The following is a 21,761-nucleotide window of genomic DNA, read 5'->3' on the forward strand; positions in this document are numbered from 1 at the left end:
TTCCTCTTACCCTTTCCCTATTTCTCTGATGAGTGATAATTGTTTTTTTTAGTTCTCTGACAGTTCTGTCATGTTTTGGGGTCTTTATTAATTTGTTTGTTTAGTTTTAGTTTACAAGATTCAGTTCCACAATCCCTTGAGTTTCAAAGTTTCCCCCCTCCCTCTTCTCCCCCTCCCCCATGGCAGCATACAATCAAGTATAGGATCTGTAAATACTTTCACATCAGACATTAGTCAGGTTATAAAGAAGGATTGTATCAGATGGAATGAAGAATGGGAAAGAGGAAACAAAACCAAACAAGAAAAAGAAAGAGAGCAGGTAGTTTGCTCCAATCTGCATTCAAACTCTGTTCTTCCTAGTTCTTTCTCTGAATGTAGACATCTCTTTCCATCACGAGTCTTTTGGAGTTGTCTTATAACCTTGCATTGCTGAGAAGAGTCCAGTCTATCAAAGCTGGTCATCACACATACGTTGTGTCTGTAATTGTGTACAAATTTCTCCTGGTTCTACTCTTTGAGTGAGATAGATTTTTGAGTCCACTCTTCCCTCTTCTGACCAGGTCAGATGAGAGTAAGGTTCAAGTGTCAGCCAACTTTCTCCCCAAACACTCATCATGTATAGATCAGGGATGGGCAGACCATGGCTAGTCTGCCAAATCCAGCCATTGGTTCATAAGCCACACCCCCAAATACAATGAAGCTTTGTTTTAAAATGTTAAAGCCCCTCCCAGCTTGCTGGTTGAACAAAAACAGGCCCCCAGCTTTCTTGGCTACAGCTCACTGACCTCTGTTATAGATGTTTACTTATGCATCTCAATTATATGATTCTCCCTAACCTTCTTTTCCCCTTCTCCACCTCCTCTTTCAGTATATAAATAGTGACCTTTACTCCTGCTTTCTTTATACCATTTTCACTTGGACGGACCTAGGATTTCATAAGCACTGTATTTTTTCCAACAAAACCAACTGCAATCCATCAGTCTGTATTATACTGATTCTTGTTCATACTCTTAACAGTCCTCCATAGGAGTTCACCTCACATGCTAAAGGCCTTTTTATTTTTAGACCCCTTAGTACGTGAATTATCCTAGGCAAGTACCCTGGCACACCGTCTGCCTCTTAGTCCTTTCCCTCACATTTTTATTCTGCTTGTCCTGCATAATATTCCACGGGAATGCTGCAGCTTCCTTGCTAGGCCTTCATACAGGCAGACCATCTCCACTCTATGACACCACGGTTTTCACGTGGCAGCCATGTAATATCACAGGAAAACCACTAGTGTTAAACAGGAGCCAGAAAAGCACCATGCCATTTCCCCAGAGGGATCTGGCCTCCTCTTCAAAAGCAGGACAATGTGTGAGCACAGCACCGGACTTGCAGTCAGAGACCCGTCAGAGGCTCCTATCATGTGCTGGGGCACTGCCAGAGGTGATGGCGTCTGCAGGTGCTCATGGGGAGGTGGATGCTGCTGCTTTGACTGTCCTGGGCTTCAGTGCAGGGGTTCAATGCTGCTTCACTGAGGGGACCCCAGATGGCCGCAGGCTAACATGCAGTCCTGCTAAGACAGCTTCTAGCACCAGGGGCTTTCAGGAACGGTCTGGCTCCATTCCCTCCAGCGGTCCTGGTCCGCTCCCTCTCCTGCCTCTGTGCCCCCATCCTGGGAGGGATTCTTTCACCTCCACATCCTTCTTCAGGTCACTCCTCGACCTGCCTCCTCCCACCCCGAAGCTGCTGCTGACTTCTCCCCTGGGCTGACTTTTTATTTGCTTCACATGGGTCTTCTACATTCTTGTTATTTAGTTCTTCAGGCCTGTCTGACTCTTCCTGACCCTATAGGCCACAGAGGTTAAGTGACTTGCCCAGGATCACACAGCTAGGATGTGTCTTCCTGTGGAGGTGAAGGAGCCAGGTAGACAGGTGGTGTTAGCAGAGCAGGATGACCCCAAAAGCTGACTGACTTTCACCTCCCATGCCCCAGTGACCATCCAGCAGAAAACGTCTTCCAGTGTGACCTGAGTGATCATCTTTTCAGGGAGCAAGCTATGGGTATTCCTAGACACATGGGTTATGAACATGGCAACAATCACAGAGAGCTACAATTCTGCCCATCAGGGGCTTGATCACATGGCAGAGAGCCAAAAGAACAGGAAGACTAATCATTCTGAGGAATGGTGAGAGCTGGGGGTCCACTGCTCACACTGCCATCTTCAGCCTCTACAATGTGTGGCAAATGCAACACAAGAGCTTCTCTGAGGCCAAGAAGCCCCTTCCTTTCATCACATTTGCTTGGTACTTCCTCATATAACAACCCCTGTGGCTTCTTGAATTCTGAATAAAAAAAAGCCCCAAGACTCTATGCCAAAGTGCACCCCCCCACCCCCTCCACCCCCGTTCTAAGGCAGCGGAAAGCTTTCTCTGGCAAACAGAGCTCATCAGAACCCAGCTTGTTTTCCCACCTGGTTTTTAAAAGGTCCTGTGGTCCTCGAGCACTCCCAGTTTCTTTTAGTCCTACTGATCAAGTAGAGAAGGCCTTTCTCTGCTCCCTTATTTTTAGATCTTCTCTGTGCTCATGTCCCATGTGACTAATGCGCCACAAACAGGGCACCCCTCCCCTACTGCTATCTAGCGGTGTGGCTTTCACCCAGCTGTTTGTGAATTTAAACAAGTGGGAAGATCTGGAGACACCAAGGAAGGAGATTTTTTTTATATAATAAATATTTCCTGATATGTGTATTATCCTTCACATTTGTAATAGCACTTGCCTGTATCTAAGAGCAGCTAAAAAACCCAATGCACTGAAATAACTACGGTGGCAGCTCTCAGCCAAGCCTTTGGGAGGGGGGGTCCCCGGGAACATCCTGCTCTCAGTAAGGCACCGCCCTTAGTCACATCCAGAGCCCCCTCTGATGTGGCAGGGAGGGGAAGTTAAGGGAGTGATGACAGCTGAAGGCAGCAAATTTTCTTCCCTTTTCTTTCCCTGCTTCAATTACTACATTTTATTTAAGATGCAGCAAACATTTTTTTCATGGGACCTAGGCTCAGTTCTTTCCGTGGATTTGCTAGTGAAAAAAAAAGCAAACCAAAACCCCAACAAAAAGCAGGCCTCCCCAAAGACCAAATTCCCCCTCAACTCCTTCCTGTGACCTGGGTCTCTACTTCCCTAGACTTGATGGCCTCTGAGGTCCCTCCTAGTTCCAAATCTGTGCCCTCTTGGGACTGTCTGCAAGTCTTCTACCAAGCCCTGGGCCCAGCTCATGGCACACTCATGGCGTCTGTCCATAACTCAGGGACTTACCAGAGCATCCGACTGCAGAGCTAGGTGAGAGGAGGTGGCTCTGCTGAACCTCTGGGCTGACTATGGTCTACACCGCGCCAGGTGCAAACAGAAGGCCCTCACGCACTTGGACACCTGTGGCCTAGCTCAGTGGGTGTTCATCATGGCTGCTCCACTATTCAGAACAGGGGCTTCCTGAGGGCTCCACACACAAACCCTTAATAGATGCTGACCATTCACAGGGCAGTGCACAGGCACTTATTAACATGCTAGGCAACATGAGAAAAAGAAAGGCCGAAACAGTCCCTTTCCTCCTGGAGCTCACATCTTAGTGTGAGGGGAGCGGCAACATGAAAACCAGGGGGCACGTACCAGATAGGCACATAGCAGATGGGAGGTACTTAAGTAAGTTTATGTGGATTTAACATATGCCAGAAGAGATCCTGATGGAAGACAGCCCTGAAGGGGCAGGAGGACTAAGAAGGAAAAAAAAGACAGAAGGAAACTGGGAAGTCTCACCCCTAAAACAAAGGCTGTCCGAATGGCTGCTGGCAAATCTGGAGAACTGAAGGTCGAGGGCTTCCCCCAGGGTCCACAGCAAGTAGTGGGCACTACCTCACTTGACTGTGCCCTTGAAACATTCTTTACATCCTGAGTGTCCTCAGCAGCAGAGTTCAATTCAGCTGGAGATGTCATCTATGGATGAAAAAGAACAAAAGGGAAACTGTTCTGCCCCACCTAGGAGTCTCTGCAAATTCAACAGATATTGCTATGGAAATGTAAACATATGCCCATCATCTGTAGCTGGGAAGTTAAGCAACCCTGAAGTCTCAGGTCGGTTCTTTGCTATCACTGAGAAGAAACATTTGCAGACCAAGTCACTTCTTGGTGCCTTTTCTGACTCCTCAGTGCTCAGGTCAGTGCCTGGCAAATAGCAAGTGCTTAATAAATGCTTCTGGCCTCAACAAATCAATATCTTCATTCAGTGCCTACTGTGTGCTGTGGACTGTGAGAGGCCGCAGGCTAACATGCAGTCCTGCTAAGACAGCTTCTAGCACCAGGGGCTCTCAGGAACGGCCTGGCTCCAGTCTGTCCAGTGGTCCTGGTCCGCTCCCTCTCCTGCCTCTGTGCCCCCATCCTGGGAGGGATTCTTTTACCTCCACATCCTTCTGCAGGTCATTCCTCGACCTGCCTCCTCCCACCCCAAAGCTGCTGCTGACTTCTCCCCTGGGCTGACTTTTTATTTGCTTCACATGGGTCTTCTACATTCTTGTTATTTAGTACTTCAGGCCTGTCTGACTCTTCCTGACCCCTGTAGGCCACAGAGGTTAAGTGACTTGCCCAGGATCACACAGCTAGGATGTGTCTTCCTGACTCTAGGCCCAGTGCCCTATCCAGAGCACCACCTCGCCTCATTTTGGCTCTGGGAGGATGCAAGTTCCCCGAGGGGAGGGGCTCTGTTGTTTTTGTATCACTAGCATCTGGTACACAGTAGGCACCTGATGGGCAGGAAGGTGAGGCAGGGGAGGCAGGAGGAAGTGCTGAAAGCCAAGCTGTAAAGACTATGAATCTTTAGTAGGTGCCCCCCCCCCCCGCCCCCCAGCCTACCTTAGCACGCAGCTCTCCTTACCAGGAGTGCTTAGTACCACTGACCACACTAAACCCAAGTATTTTCTCATTAGGGACAGCCTCAAATGCCAGCCTTACATATCTGAGTTTTAGTTGGTGACGAGAGAACCATTGATTAGAGGGAAAAGCCCAGATTAAATGGATAACTTGGTAGCCACCTGTATAGTACAGATGGATCTTGGGGAAAACCATAATGATCTAAGCCACAAGAGATTTCAATAAGGAAGATGGGAAGGGGAGAAAGGCTTGCCATATTTCAGGTGGGTGAGAATGAAGGCCTGATCTGCAGCAGTGGCAGTGGGAAAAGACTGACAGGAACAGAGATACAAGATACTGTGCAAGGTTTTGGTCACTGACTGGCCACGAAAGGAGAACACCAAGGTTTGGAGCACGGGAGCTTGAGTGAATGGGGACACTACAAACAGAATGAGCTAAGGAACAAGGAGGAGCAAGTTTAAGGGAGAGATGACAAAGAGGGCACTGGACGGGCTGTTTAATGTGCTGGTGGAACCTGAGGGGAGAACTGTCTTCTGGGAAGTTAGGAGATAGAGGCCTGGGGATTGGAAGAAAGGTCAGAGCTGGACATGGAGACTCTGGAGTCTTCTGCTCAGAGATGAGAGGTGAAGCCAAGGAACAAAGGGGAGAAAAAGAAGCTGATGAATGAATGAGAAAGCATTTACTAAGTGATCATGATGTGCCAAGCCCAGAGGATAAACAGAGAAAAGTGAGACAGCCCCTGCCCTTAAGGAGCTCACATTCTAACAGGGACAAACAATCCATAAAATAAAGTTAGTGGAGATGGAGGGCAGATGGAAAGGGCCAGAAAACCGCAGACAGTGAGGTGCAGGGGTTCTGAGGCACAGGGCTGAGGGGCTACAATGCAGGGAGGCTGTGCAGACAGGAAGGCCCGGGGGGGGGGGGGGGGGGCTCTCATTCTCACAGTAAGAGCACAACTGTTAACCATCTCATCTAAACCATGCAAGACCAAGGGGAGGGTGAGGAGGAAAGGGAATCTCTTGCTGCCCAGCTGTCCCAAAAGGGTTCTGGGACGGTCTAGGGAACACATCTACTTCAGAAGGTTAGTAACAGAATCAAGAACCAGCAAAGAAGATAGAAAAGGAAAAGCCTGAGATGGAAGATCACAGAAGGTGGAAAAACTCAAGATGAGTCACCAAATGGATGGTCACTAATTGTCTAGAAAGGGAAGTGGTGGTTCCAAGGAGCCAGTGCGTCCTAGTCAGGGGAGGCCACGCCAGGCCATTCTCATTTCTGCTTTTCTGATAGGACAAATACGCCAGAAGGCCCAGTGTTAAAAGGAAATGTTGCTTATTTTCAAGACTTACAAAAGGCACCAGATGGTGCCAAAGGCTGAAGTGCACTGACGTTGAGCAGGGTCCTTCTGGACTCAGGGCTCTCAGCACTGCCTTTTTTCCCCTCCTCATTTAAAATGATCAATAACTAGAAACTTAAACGCCTGACACAAAGTATGGTGAGAAGGGCGCTAGACTCTGGATCCCAGCCCCGACACTTAGAAGCCATGTGCCTGTAAAGAAATCACTGGACTCCTGAGCTGAAACGGGCTGGACGATCACACCTGTATTACCCAGCTGACAGGGCTGATGGGAGGAAAGGCAGTGCACTCTAAGGACAGACAGGAAGGAAATAAGCGTGTATTAAGCACCGACTGTATACCAGGTTCTGCGCTAAGGGATCCTCACAGTGCCGCGGGCAGTGGTGTGTGGGCGTGGCTATGATCTCACTTCATAGGTTCAGTGCCTCGCCCAGGATCACAAAGCTAGTGTCTTTCAATTCAATAAACATTTATTAGGCCTCTCTTATGTGCCAGGCACTGCTGAGCAGTGTGGATCCAAAAAGAAAAGAGAGGTGCTGTTCTCAGGGAGCTCACAGCTGAATGGGGGAAGACAACAGGCAGACAGATCTGCTCAGATGCGCTCTAGACGGGGTGAACAGAGGGAAGGCTTCCTGGAGGAGGCGGAGTTTTTAGTTTAGTCTTTCTCAGTTGTGTGAGGCTCTTGGTGACTCCATTTGTTTGGTTTTTTTTTTGGACAAAGATACTGGAGGGATTTGCCATTTCCTTCTCCAGCTCATTTTACAGATGAGGAAACTGAGGCAAACAAGGCTAAGTGACTTGCCCAGGGTCACACAGCTAGTCAGTGTCTGAGGCCAGATCTAAACTTGGGTCTTCTTGGGTCTCCAGGCCTGGCACTCTATCCACTGGGCCACCAGGCCACCCTGGTTTAGTTGGGACTTAACAGAAGCCAGGGTCAACAGGCAGAGATGGGCATGAGGGACAGCCAGAGAGAATGGCCAGACTCAGTAGATGGAGGGTCTTGTTCATGGAGCAGCCATTTTGGGGGGGGGGGGGGTTTGTTTTTTTTGTTGGAGGGAAATTGGGATTAAGTGACTTGCCCAGGGTCACATGGCTAGGTTGTGTGTGTGTGTGTGTGTGTGTGTGTGTGTGTGTGTGTTGAGTGTCTGAGGCTGGATTTGAACTCACGTCACTGGACTGAAGAGCTTGTGGTGGTAAGGTGCAAGGCTGGAAAGGCAGAAGTAGGCTGGGCCACAAAGAACATTCTGTGTTTGGTCCTGGAGGCAATGGGGAGCCACTGGAGTTTACTGAGTGGGGGATGACATGGTTGGATCAGCACTTTAGGAAAATCGCTTAGTGGCTGGATAGAGGATGGACTGTAATGGGGAGAGATCTGAGGCTGGCAGACCCCCCAGCAGCTACCGCAGTGTCTGACATCAGATTTGAACAGTTCTTTCTGATTTCAACCCTGAGCTCCACCCACCACTGTGTCACTGAGCTGCCTCTGAATCAGAGGACCTGGGTTCAAATCCTGGCTCTGACACTTGCTGTCCCTGTTAACTTGGGCAGTTTATATAATGCCTCTCGGCCTATTTCCTCATCTGAAAAAGGAGGGGCCAGTCAGTCTGGCCTAGATAATTTCTGAAGTCCCTTTAGGCCTTTAATCCTAGGCTCTCCTACATGAATACTTATGGACTTACTTCCAGAGCGTGGCTAGTCCCAGGCACTGAATCCCCACCAGGATGGGCTGCCAGTCTCGGATTGGGTGACCTTGAGAGAATGCTAGATGGACTCATCGAGGACTGGGGGGAAAAATGAATGAAAATTAGGTGCCTTGTTCTCCAGATGACACTGAACAAGCCTAAGGACGAAGAGAAAACAAACCCAAACTAAGCAAACCACAAGCCAGAGACTAGGGGAGCATCGGGGTCAGAGCCTCCTTTTCCTATCTCCAGAAGGAGGCAAGGCCACTGACCATGCCCAGGTTTGTGTGCCCGGCACCTGCTCCTCTGCTGAGGCCTCCCGTCCATTCCCAGAGGACCTGTCGTGTCTGTGCCGTGCACTCCAGCTCCCAATGACCCATTATTATTAGAGGATCTAGAATAAGAATCTAGAATTAAGAGAGTCTCAGGTTTAGAGCTGGAAGGAGTTGTGCAGCTGCTGGTATCTACCCTCTTATCTCAGAGATGAAGAAAATGAGGCGCAGGGAAGGGAGGTGAGCTGTCCATGGTAACAGAGGCCTGTGGCAGGATCTGAACCTAGGTCCTGGACCCCAAAGGCAGGGCCTTCCCCGCTGTTCCAGGCTGAGACCCTTTCTGATTTTCTATTCTTTTATTGTTTTGGGTATCCCTGGATCCCTGACTGGGCAGTAACCACACCAGGTGCTTCTGGTCTAAGGGACAAAGTCAAGAATAAGAGTTGGTGCCGGGCGTCACAGTGACATAGAGGATGAAGAAATGGAATCATTAAGGAGATCACCTAAATTCCAAGCTATTTAAACGTCTTGTGGAAGATAGTTTGGATCTGGACTCTTCTCTCGGCATCACACAGCAGGTGCTGTCCAGTGGGCTCGTCTTACTGGGCTGTGTGTCTTTGTTAAGAGAGAAGGCTCAATAGGGGCGAGGGGCTCTGGGAGGTGGCATTATTATTACTAAAAAGCATCACATGAAACATATGTAAAAGTTGGGGATAAATACAGCTCAGTATCAAGACAAACTGAAATGAAAAGTACACGTTCTACAAGTGTGCCCAACATGCACCATCACCCTTACCTGGGATCCGCCAACCGCCTGAAAGTCATCCCAAAGCAGTTTAGTGTCCCCAGATGGGCCCCAGGGGCATTTCTTCTGCTCTTCAAAAGCTTCTTTTTCTTTCTTCTTTAAAGCAACCTGTTCATCTTTAAATAATAATGTCCTTTTCATAAAATGTGCAAAAAAATAAAATGTGGTACATTTACATGATAAATAACAATCCTAAGTAACTTTCCTAATGATCTCAAATCTGCTTATCAAAACTTTTTTTTATTTAATGAGGAGGCATGAACTCAGAAGAGAGTCAGGGAGTTTATTTTCCTAATTGTACAGTTTCTTTTATTGATGCTTATTCAAGATAATGGTAATATTTAATTTTTTCCCAATATTTTCCCAACTGTTATACCAAATGGTCAAGGAATGGGGTTGTGAAGATTAATTAAACGGTGTAGTTAACAGAATACATACATAAATTTTCTTTTCTTTTCTTTTTTTTAAAACATTTGGTTTTAAAACTTTGAATTCCAGATTCTTTTCCTTCCTCCCTCATCACCTACCCTTACTGGGAAGATAAGGCAATTCAATAGAGATTATACACGTGTAGCTACACAAAACATTTCCATAGAGGATATATTGTGAAAGACTATTTTTCCCTCCATCCCATCCCGCCCCCCACTTGTTCTATTCTCAACTTTTACCCTGTCCCTTTTCAAAAGTGGGTGCTTCTAACTTCCCTCCCCCCAACCTGCCCTCCCCTCCATCATCCCCCCTCTCATCCCCTTCCCCCTACTCTCCTGTAGGGTGTGTATGTCATTCCCTCCCTAAGCCAAATTCAATGAGAGTGAGGTTGACCCATTCCCTTTTGCCTTCCTGTTCTTCCCCTCCATTGTAACCATTTTCCCTTGCCTCTTCTTTATGAGATTATTTACCCCATTCTGTCTCTCCCCATCTCCTCTCATTATATTCCTCTCACCTCTCAATTTCACCTTTTAAGTATCATCCCTTCCTATTCAATTGGTCCTGTGCCCTCTATGTATACCTGTACACATACACACACACACTCACATAAATACATAAATTTTCAAAGAAAAATTAATATACAAGGGACCATGACATGAGAACCAGACACAAATAAAAATAAAACACTGCATATGAAGTAGGGTGCTGGTAGTGTCTCTTTGCCTCGCCATAGTCAGCAGACAGTGTTCACTGCCCCAATGGTCAGTGATCAACTGCCCTGGGAAACTGGTTTCCTGAAAATACTGACCCATTCTGGGCAGCTGCCCTGGAAGCACATAAAGGTAGAGCACAGACAACAGACTAGCTGAAGGGGGCATTTCCCGGGCTAAGCCTGTGTACAGGGACACAGAGATACATGGGCCTAGTGCCCCCTCATCAGGGTGGCCAGGAATCACAAGGGCTTCTTCAAACACATTTTTTAAAAGTCTAATATGATACAGAAAAGTAGTTAATCATTTACAGACAGCCCACTTTATTTTACAACTGTACATATCCTACAGTACCGTGATGAGTGAAATTTTGACTCCAGTAAATAGCATCTAATCACAAAACTGGGATATGATTAAACCCTCTGACAGCAACCGTGCCCTTTCTTCCCAGCTCTTCAGTTGCTCCCAATTCCATCAATCACCCATCCAACCTAGCTCTGGCTCCCTCCTCCGTCCCTTCCCCCTCTGCCTCCCCTACCTCCCAGCTAACCCTTTCTGAGGCTTCTTTTCCCAAGCTCCGTGCTCTAGCAGGGGTATTAAAGGTTCATGGGGGATTGAGGTCTGTGCATAAGCCTCCTGGTAAGGCCCATAGGCCCAGGCGGACTTAAGCAGTTTGGCGGCTGTCTCCTCAGCAGGCCTAGAGCTAACTCAGTTGGAACCGTGGGGGGTCTGGAGGCATGTCTGAACAGAAGGAATAAACAGGCCAGCTGGTTAAGGCTCACCTCTGGCTTCAGGTACCTCAGCAGAGTGTAGCAACTCAGGGCATGAAGAGTCCCAACACATACGTCTTTATCCCCGCCCTGAAACCACCTTCCCTTCCCCCAGCAGGCTAGCCTGTTTGCAGTCACCCCCGACTCCAGCTTCTTTGCTCTTCTCCAAGCAGTTATGGATTCTGCCAGTTTTCTCCCTTCTCTCCACATGTATGTCCAACCTCTGGCTGAGACCCCCATCAGTCACAACTTTAGAAATGTCAGCTGACTGGCCTCTCCCGAGGCTCCCTGTCTCCAGCCTCAGCCCTCTTCAGGGAGTCAAAGCCATCTTCCTAAAATGTGCATCTGACCATGTCACACAGGCTCTTCTTCAAAAACAGGCCGGCACCTCCTCTAAGCTGGGCCTTTCAAGCCCTTCCCTTCCATGTGATTCCTGGGTGACACCAGCCACCCAGGCCCAACTGGCCTCTGCAAAGGCTGCTCCCCTGGCCTCCTCCACCTCCTATGGGAAGCCTTTCCTGAGCACTGTTTGTTCTTCCCTCCATTTATCTTCTGTTTGGTTACCTGTGTACAGATATTATGTCCTGCAGCAGAACAGAAGCCCCTTGAGGGCAAGGGTTGTGTTCATTTTTATTTTTATAACCCTGGGGCCTTAGGACGATGTCTTCCAAATAGAAGGGATTTGATAGATGCTTGTTGAATTGTTACAGTAAAACTTTTTTTAACATACTCCAAAATTGAGTTTGCTCAGCCAACTGACAATATTAAAGTCACCAAAATGATAACTGAAAGTTTAATAAAAATTACACAAAACATGTACCTAGCTCCTTCCTCCACTGGAATTTCTTTGCTTCCAAAAGACTTTTCTCTCTTTCTCTTTCCCCCAGAGTACTGAACATATCAGCTGGTTTCCATACAGACTTTCTAGGAAAAAGAAAAAACAAAAATGAGTGATCTTACTTTTATGCATGTTTGCAAAATCCGTGCCAGGAATGTTGCCCAGTCTTTTACATAATTTCAGGTATCCAGATTAATGACTGCCCATACACGTAAGAGAAAAGCACAGCCTTGCTGTACACAGGTCCAATAATAACAGGAAAGGAAAAAGGTACGTACATGGCAATTTTCTGCTCACAATGCTTAGATGTCTTCTGTTTTTTGTTTAAAATAGAGTTATTTTCATCTGGGATAAATGAAACGTTTTCAGCTTTTTGAAGTAATCCCATAATGTTCTCGTCTTTTGACTCATTAGGAAAATTGTTAAAATGTAAGTTATTTTGACCTAGGAAAATAAAATGTAGGCTTTAAAATGAATATTGGATTTCACTTCTCATATGCATGCCATATGTTTTCTATATGACTGATATATTTATGAATTTTGATTTTAAAACTTTCTCAAACACAATCAGTGCCTAATTCTGTCCAGATAACTTGCATTTTTTTGCAAGACATTCCCAGTGCACATAGAATAAATTCTCTGCTGTTATTGTTACCACCATTTTCTTTCTCATAAAGCAGCCACATTAGAAGTTCAGGCTAGAAAGAGGAGATTATTTCCACAGTCCCAAGGAACAGGAGTTAGAAAATTTAGAAAGCCCAGATGTTCTCCTTAATCTGTTAAGAGGGATGGCACATACATTTGGGGGATTATCGGGAAGAGGAGGGGGAGAATCAGGGAGAAATAAGGCAGCAGGATGAGGAAGCTTTTTAAAGCTCCTGTCAGATGAGCTTTTTCTTAACAAGGCCTCGATACTTATCAGTACTCTGATTTCGCAGAATAGCCAAACCAGGAACATCCAAGTAGAAGTACAAAAACAAACACTAAGGAATTGTGGACTATTCATTCAGCCTTTCACTTCTAGTAATGCTGGCTGGCATGCTAAATGTAGAGATAACAGGAGCTACAGGAATTTAATCTTAAGGCCATTAGTGCATGAAGGCAGAATTCTAAGTCTATAAATTTGAGCACATTCTCTAAATTTCACTTCATAAGGCTTCACAAAAATATCTTACATTTTTCTTCTTTCTTTCCATTCTCAGTCTGTGACATAGACCTATTTCCTTGGCTGACAGCCATTAAAATCTGTTGGAGCTGTTCCTCCGTTAGACAAACCAAACTATTCCTTAGATTTTCAACTGTGAGGTGTTTTTTCTGAGGTTTCTGTGTAAATCCTGCAGGCTGTTTGTAATTTTTAGTCCTCCATGAGTCAGGGGTCTCAGCTGGAATGTTTCTCTGCACACAAAGATGGTCATTATGTGTGTCTTCCTTTGAGAAACTCGTAGCTGGTGAGAAAATCATTCTGCCTTTATCACCTTTTGCCAGTGAAGTGTCAGAAGCAGTTCTACTTTTCTGTAAAAGGCTTTCATTCCTGCCATCGGTGTTTTGTGTGGACTTAAGAATATGTCCAGTCTGTGGCGTTCTCAAAGGCTGTTTTGGAATCTTGGCCTTATTTCCCATCTGTTAAAACATTGCAGTTATAGTCTTATGTGAAAAGCAACATGAAATGAATAGCAACAAGCCAGAAGCTTTCCTCATGATCAGTCCTCCAAACATGGCTCTTTATGCTACTTAGTTACAAGATCTATAGACAACTTTCCTATGGACACTGATTCTTTTTCCCCTAGTTAATTAAGATTTTTATTGTGTTTATGAACATCTAAGGCCATACAAGGGACACTGATTCTTAACCTATAGACAGTTTCACTTAAAGATGGCATCAACAGCAACAGATCAGCTGATTATTTAATTTTCAGGGAGTGAGAAAGAACCCGATTTCCAGACGCCTCTAGGACATCTCCACTCGGCTGTCTCAAGCCATTTCTCTTGTCACCCTCTCCCCAACCACCCAGATTCTCCATCTTGCAGCCACTCTCTCGCAACCCTGGTGTTGCACAGCCTGGGCCCTTTTTTTCAGCAGTCTTTCCTCCCTGCTTCCTGGAATAGTCCGTGCTTTCCCCTCTGTTTCCACACCATGGTTTGTGCAGTTTTCTTGGTCTGCAATGTCCTTTCTCTTTCTACCCATGTACATCCTCCTGACCCTTTGGGACCCAATTTAAGCTCTACCTCCTCAAGAAAGCCACCTGAAAACCTGTGTGAGAATCTGACTCAATGAGACAAGAACAACAGAGATGGGAAGTGACCATAATTTTCACATTCAAGTCTTAGATAGCAAGATGTCCTCCAGAAAATGCATATTCCAATGTCACTGGTCCATCATGATGTGACACTGGGCTGCGGAAGCCTAAGTGAATAGAATACAAACTATAACAGGTTTTACCAAGCTGAGAAGTCTGAGGGCTATGGCTGTATCTACAGCCCAGTCTAAGTATGCTGGCAATTAGGTGATGAATGCTTGGGCGATGCAGCCCGTGAAACAAAGAAAAACACAAGATGGCCCTTGGCCCCATGCTGGTTTCTTCCATAATGCAGTGATGGAAGCAAAGAATGCTGAGAATCATACAGTATTTAGACTGTTAATAAACACTGCTTTTACTGCTGATATTCTTAAGTGTGAGATCCTTATCAAGTAATCAAAGACCCTGGGGACAACTAATGGAAGCAAACCACTTCAAAGTTAATATTCTCGTTAAATAAATCAGAACACATAGGAAGTTTCAAGTAAATGGAAGGCCCAAGGTTCTCCTTGGAGAGGCAAAGACAAGCCTTGGCAGGACTGATTTTATCATGTATCCAAAGGCAAAAAGCACCGTCATTTTGTGGAACCTGTGGCTAACTGATTCACAAAGCTTATGATAAACATAAGCAAAAAGACCACCAAGGAAATCACTGCACCTTGTGAACCAGCAATCTACTGCAGAGAACACATAGGGATTCTCCAATCCAAATCAATATGTATGTTGTATGGGGATGTCATATCAACCCAAGGAGCAAGGTGGGATGGGATGAGGTGAGGAATGAAAAACTATGTTGGAAAATGTGGTTCAAGGCCAACTGATCAACTCAAGGCCTTTTCAACTGCCATTCTGCTTGATACTCCGGGGGCTCTGACACTTAACTCTGCCCTCACTCTTGGATCCTCTCTCCTCTCTTGGTTTCTCACCTGATCTTCTTTTCACCGGTTCCCTTCTGTGTCTCCTTTGCTGGATCAAAACTTCTTTCCTGACTCCAAAGGTGGTCATCCTTAACATGGGGCCTCCCCCACTGGTGTCCTAAATGGCTCTCATGGATTCAATCACTGTCTCTACAGAGATGACTCAGTCCTGCTTTACTGTGTGCTAGACATTAAAAAGAAATAATTTTCTTTTCCCCTGAAATCATCCTCCCTCCAAAGATCCTTCTAGCCCCCCAAGCTTGCAGACCTCTTCTCCCATCATGTCCTGCCGATGACCAAGCACTGTTGATTTTTTTTCCTCTTCCCTCACAGAATCTCTTTTTTGATTTCAGACCCTGTTTGCCTCTCACCTGGACTATGACAACAGCCTAATTACCTAGTCTCCCTACCTCATGTCCAATCTTGTCTCCACAAAGCAGTCAAACTGACATTCCTAAAAAACAGATCTGACTATGTCACTTTGGCATTCAAAAATTTTCAATGGTTCCTATTACTAGGAGATCACACAAAATCCTCTCCTAAGTGTTTAAAGCAACTGTAACAGGTTTGACCTCACTTACTCAAACACGCTAAAGGTGATGAAAAATGGGAAATGGATGAAGAAAAAATATAGATTATGGATATCATTATCCTAACAAGAATAAGATATAATGGATGGAAAGCCAGGGAATTGCACTGGTATCCACAGACTGTTAAAGACCTAGGGGAAGGCTCCTAGCATATTAGGTTAGTCCATGCAGAATTTTCAGGAAGAAATGGGCACAAATCACACAAAATAACAAGACAGGGATGGGTTACAATCTGCAATACTCAAAGGAGCACTCACTCACATCAATGGCTCCATTAAAGGTAGTGAAGTAACTAACTGGAAATTAATTAATTACCTGGAGTTTTCAACTAGAATTTTTTTTTTCTGGCTGCAATGTACTTTATTTTTTTAAAAAATAAATCTGATGAATGCCTTTTGTTTTTAGTGCCAGTGAGTTCCACTTTGCAGTAACATGCTGAATCTTTCTGACAGTGTATACAGCATTTCCTACCCATAATCTTCCATTTATGCATAGAAAGGACTGTACTCTAGTAGGAAAGAGACAATGACTAAATATAAGGGCATGTAAAGGATCTTACAAGGGAGGAGAAACATTCGAGATATATAGACATTTAACTTAGCATCCTGAGATAGGGATCATTTCAGTTTCAATGTGGGTATCTCCATCACCTGAGGGAGTCCTTGGAATTAGTAGTTGCTAGATAAATACTTGCTGATTGATTGATGCCTTCTATAGTTACATTTACAGGATTATATAAAGAAAATTCATGTTCAGAATGATGAAACTGAGGCAATGGAAGATCCTGAATTATGAAATATAAAACTATGGAGGAACTTTGTATTTAAGAAGCCTGGAAAATGAATGAACACATGCAATAAAGGCTTTTTATGGGAAGGATTTCCTGAGTGACCCCAACAACCAAGTTTTACTTTTTTCTAATCTCAAACATACCCAATGTAGTTAGAAATTTTAAAGGGTTATAATTTATCTGGATTCAAATAATGATTTTTACCCTGCTTTGGAAGTACTAAAAAAAACTAAGTTACTCTTAAAATCAGATGATTTTTTTTTTGCACAGTATTCACGTAGCTTTCTTCCACCTTTTTTTTCCCCCTCCATTTTACCAATCTACTTTGGTCTGTCTTCAAGCTATAAATTCATTATGCAACTGGGTTTAGGCTTAGAGTTTCAGGGAATGAGAGAATTAAGAACAGAGTGAAGAAAGCAGGGACCAGGCAATACTGATATGAAAGCTACAAGCAGCTCATTACTGACTCCTAAGTGGAAAGGGCCAGGAATCATTTGTGAAAATTTTCTCAGTCTGAGACCAGAACCCAAAGCAGGCAATTGGCCCGAGTGGCTCATAATACCACATTTCCTGTCAGGAAGTCTCCAGGGGATGTGTGCTCCTGAGACTTTTATCAACTACATGGATCCAGTCCCAGCTGGTATGCTCATTCAGTGTTCAAGGGATACTGAACTGAGAGAAATGGTATCAGGCACAACCTAATGAAATAAAATTCAACAGGTCTAACTACGAAGTCTTAGGCTTTCCTAAATAAAACAAAGAGAAGGCAGGTCTGAAAAAGATCTGGGGATTCTGGTGGACAACAAGCTTGTGAACAAGTACTGGGATGTGGCAGCCATAAAAGGTAACTCTCCTGGGCTACAAGAACAGAGGAGCACCCCTGGGGCTGGCCTGCTGCACATGGCCCTACTCAGCCCGCGCCTGAGGTATGGGATTTTCTTCTGGGTGTCGCTCTTTCATTCCAGAAAGATGCCAAGATAAGGGCAAGACATGTGAAGCTTGGCTGAGGATCTGGGGTGCGCTAAGCCCAGAGAAGAGAAGACTCAAGAAGGGGACGGGATTTGTGTTTTCAAGTGCTGTCCTGATGAAAAGGGTTTTCTTCTGAAAAAGAAGATTTCTTCTGCTTGGGCCCAGAGAGCAGAGCTAGCAGCAGTGGGGAAAAGATGCAAAGGGAAAAAGGCGCATTTACTGTTTGGAAAAGCTCCCTGGTCATTGGACTTGTACAAAAGTGAAATAGTCTGTCTCAAGAGAATGGGGGCTGAGACTCAATGGAGGTCTGAGGTCAAAGGCTACACGATCCCTTGAGGACATCCCAGTTGTCCCAGGCAGCTCTGAAACTCTGAATTTAGATATTCACAAATGAGGACTGACTATGAAACAGCACAGCTAGGCTTGGCCCGTGGCATGGCGCACAGTCAGTCACAAATTCCTCAATACACATGTGCCTGAACACTTGTAAGCACCCAGAGTGCACAGCAATCGAGCCACCAGGAGGTGTTTATCTAGTGCTTATCATGTGCCACATACTACACAGAGAGGAAAATCCGACAATTCCTGACCATGAGCATGGACAGGCATACACAACATCTAAATTTGTATAGTGTGTTGTGTACACACAGACAGACAAACACAGGCAGCTTGGTGAAGCAGCAGAGCACTAGGCCCAGAGTCAGGCAGACTTGGGTTCAGATACGGCAACATAACTTACTAGCTGTGTGACTCTGGGCAAGTCCTTTCACTTCTGCCTGCCTCGGTTTCCTCAACTGTAAAATGGAGATCATAACAGCACCCACCCCCAGGTCCAGTGAGATAATGACTATGAAGCCCTTAGCCCAGTGCTTGGCACAGTGAGCACTATATGTCTATGTTTACATCTACATCAGCATCTCTATCCATCTGTCCAGTCACCTAGCAAGTAAGTTAGCATCATGACTGGGTTGAAATTGCAAAGAAAAACCTGTGTCCAGAGAGCTTGATGGAAGAGGTGCTGGAAAGTATCTTCCAAGTGGGCAAAAGGGATTGCAAAGAACTAGTTGTGGAAGAGAAGAGGTGCTTTCAAGTTAACAAGTACTTAGTAAGCCCCTATTAGGTGCCAGAAACTGGCAGTAAGTCCAAAAAAAGGGAGGAAAAAGAGAAAGGGACAATGTAACCTGCACTCGCAGCACCAACCGAAACGTGAGAGCTTGAATGACGAGTCTGTGGCCCCGGCGGAGATGGCATTCATACATTTACTGCATGCCAAGCAAATCTCAAATAAGCACCTGAGGGTTCAGGTTCATGGACTATAGCTCTAGCACTTACATCATACTTTTTCATGGGAAACTTCCCGTTGTTTGCTACAAGAGGCTCCTATCTCACAACCTTCAGGAGGCCATTCCCTTGGGGCACATCCCTGCTTTCTTATCTCATGCTTCTCTGTGTTATAGGTCAGTCAAGTGGCCAGGGTTTCAGGGATTGTTAGAACGTTCCAAGCCTCCCTTGCGTGGTGGGGGGAGTAACAGGGGTTGGTGAGTCAACATACTGAGATACTGGGCCAAGGTCAGTGGAAACAGGCTCAAGGGGGTCCTTGGCCTGGATTCACGCGCATGCAGACCCCTCAAAGCTAACCCTCGACATTGCTCCCTACAGGATAAGGGACCAAAGAGCAGAGCAGTGACAAGTCCAAAGGGGCCAGCTCTCTTGTAGAGGCAAGAGCAGAGTGCCAAGCAATTTCTCTGAAGAAAAGAACATGAGCATCATGTGAAAACAAAAGAGATTTGATATTAGGGAATAAACAAGATCCTTCAGTGAGAACAGGAGAGAATGAAAATCAAGTTACTTGTAAAGAGGGCTTCACGTAAAAGCATACTTTTCTCTTAAAGGACTCCGGAAAATTATTTTTGGAAAAAGCCAAAACTTACAGTACAGTTCAACCTTAAATGAGCCTGAAGGCACAGAAGCAGCCTTGATGATCTCTCAGGGGCTCTTTAATTCTCTTATTCTTCATGTGAAACTTAAATGATTTTAAAGAACTGCATTTGACCCTTGTCAAAGAGGCAAAGTAAAAATTATTTTGCTTACCTTCGTGGCAGTTTTTGGTTTACGTTCTTCCAGAGAGAAAGGGGAAAAAAAATTATTAACAACAAAAAACATTAAAGATATTGACAGAGAGCATTTCTATCAAAATTAATAAAAATATTTTCAAGGTAGAAATCTAAGCATAAAAAAATATAACTACAGCTCTTCTTTGAGAAGTGGCTTCATTTCTACAACTCAATCTCATCTACATCTCATCTCAATAAGCATGATTTTATTTTTTTAACATTAGGGCTTATAAAGCAGGTTAGCTAAAGAGTAACACAATTTCCTGACAAAAGATCCCAAAATCCTAACATCATGTGATGACTTAAAAGGAAAAAATAACAAGTGTCTTTAGGTAAGATGATAATTTTCTGGAGACCAGGGAAGGACATTTTTGCATTATTGTCCATCTTAGTCACTTTCAAGTAATAAGGTAATACTAGTCTATACACAGAAAAGGGCAGAGAATTCCATGGGAGAGCGTACATAATAGATTGATAATAGCAACTATCTATGACTGAGAAATGACCTTATCCAAAGAAACGCTTTACCAAAATAATTCTGTTTGTTATTTTATCATAACATAAATCAAAGGTAGAAAGTGCATACGACAGTTCAGCAGCAAATGTGATCATAATACATAACAAGATGTCTAAAATTCAATAAATCTTTTCATGTAAAAACTTAAATGTGAAATTAAATTTCATTTGTTACTCATAAGGAAACAGGAAGATAGCCTACCCCCAAAGCTAACAAATACATTTCATATACCATACTAAATGCTGTGAATTCACAAATATTAATGGTAAAATAAATCAAGTAACATAGTCTAAAACTTAATTTAAAAGCAAATTTTCAAGCACTGAGGGGGCATTACTAGCATTTTAAAAGTAGAAATGTAACAGCAACAGTCACAACCCAGGCTGGATTTAGTAAAAGCAAAATAGCACCAAATACAAAAACAAGGCATTCATTTAAAATTAAACTTATATACAATTTTTTGTTTTATATATTTGGGTAAGCCTCTAACATATCAATGCCAATTATAGTTATAAAAGCACCATACCATATGAAGCCAATATTAGCTTTGTTTTGCCATCCAATAATTCTGTTTCAAGCTTTAATCCATCCCTATGAAAACAGAAAGTTGCCCAGTATTACTTATTTTTAAGGAACAGTGATCCATTACAGTCAAATAAGTTTACCTACCAAACACTCTAATTTGAATGATGAGAAGTATTTTTGCAACTTGAATTAAAACAAAATTATTATAAATGTCACCCAAAATCTGGTAGATACTTTTAAGAGTTTTACAACAAGGGATCAAATGTCATGATAAAATTTTATGACACCTCTCAGTGAACTGGATTTGATTTGTAAAGTAAATTACACCTAGTCTGTAAATTGTTCTTTTTATTGTTATTAATTGTAAGAAAAGAATTAATGTAAGAACCACATATCTCCAAGAAAATGCCCTTTGTTTAGTAGCCTGCAAAGTACCATGGATGCAGCCAATGCCACTTTAAAGAGAGGGGGAACACCTGGCCAAGTCTCCTCTTTGCTATGATCAGTCATTCAGAAAGGGCCAACACTGTGCTAGGCACAGTTAAATACAAATGGGCCCTGCTCTCCACCTCAACTCCTGATTCCAGCACTTAGAACAGAGCTGGCACAAAGAAGGTGCTTAATAAATGTTTACTGACCCAATGAGTGACAATAGTACTTTTAATTTGTTTTCTATTTGTTTTGTATAGACAAAGTGGAAAGGGAGTAGCGACTATTGATGATTTGCTCTCTGTATCCCAGAACACAACATAATGAAGTAATATTACTTGACTTTTTAAAATAAAAATACCCAATTGGAAATAAAATCCCAATCGTTGGAATAAGATATGAGTTTTACATTTGGATTCAGGTAGGATATGGCACAATGGAAAGAATGCTGATCTTCAAGGGTGAAGAGCTTCAGTCTGGCCTGGGGTCCAACACTTCCTAGGGAGGTAGCCATTTGAAGGTGCAGAACCTCAACCAAGCTATCTCCTCCCAGGTCAAATGGGGATGAGGAAAGGGCAGTGCAAACCTGAAAGCACTAAAGAAATGTTTTTCTTTATTTGTAGAAATAAGGATTCAACACCTATGGATTTATCAGTGGTGACAAAATATACACAGAACTGAAGCAGAAAGATCTGTAAGAATAAGAAGGGTAAGAAGATGAGATGGAGAAAAGTCCTGCACTCAACTGTCAGAGACACCATGTTTTAACATTTAGTGAGGCCTAAAGCTGTAACTGGGACTGCTTTGGGGGGGGGGGGGGGGAGGGGGGGGGTGGGGGGGGGGGGGGGGGGGG

The 21,761-nt window shown here is 44.3% G+C and overlaps 1 protein-coding gene across 10 annotated transcripts in view; it reads right to left on the minus strand.

Annotated features, from left to right (window-relative positions):
* CCDC66 (coiled-coil domain containing 66) overlaps positions 1-21,761 on the minus strand; it is a 49,130-nt gene that overhangs the window by 21,555 nt on the left and 5,814 nt on the right. For 2 of the 10 annotated variants that reach the window (XM_069084353.1, XM_069084358.1), the window contains exons 2-9: positions 20,481-20,545; positions 19,415-19,440; positions 12,936-13,380; positions 12,039-12,204; positions 11,743-11,846; positions 9,005-9,129; positions 7,934-8,035; positions 3,794-3,970 (exon numbers count right to left, since the gene is read on the minus strand). In XM_069084353.1, the coding sequence (XP_068940454.1) occupies positions 3,794-3,970; positions 7,934-8,035; positions 9,005-9,129; positions 11,743-11,846; positions 12,039-12,204; positions 12,936-13,380; positions 19,415-19,440; positions 20,481-20,545 (1,210 nt within the window). The other 8 variants (XM_069084354.1, XM_069084355.1, XM_069084360.1 and 5 more) reach the window with 8 other exon arrangements.

Source organism: Petaurus breviceps, unplaced genomic scaffold (assembly GCF_028583685.1).
Source record: "Petaurus breviceps papuanus isolate PSGF00001 unplaced genomic scaffold, PetGlider_PUasm1.0 174, whole genome shotgun sequence".
Lineage (NCBI taxonomy): Eukaryota > Metazoa > Chordata > Mammalia > Diprotodontia > Petauridae > Petaurus > Petaurus breviceps.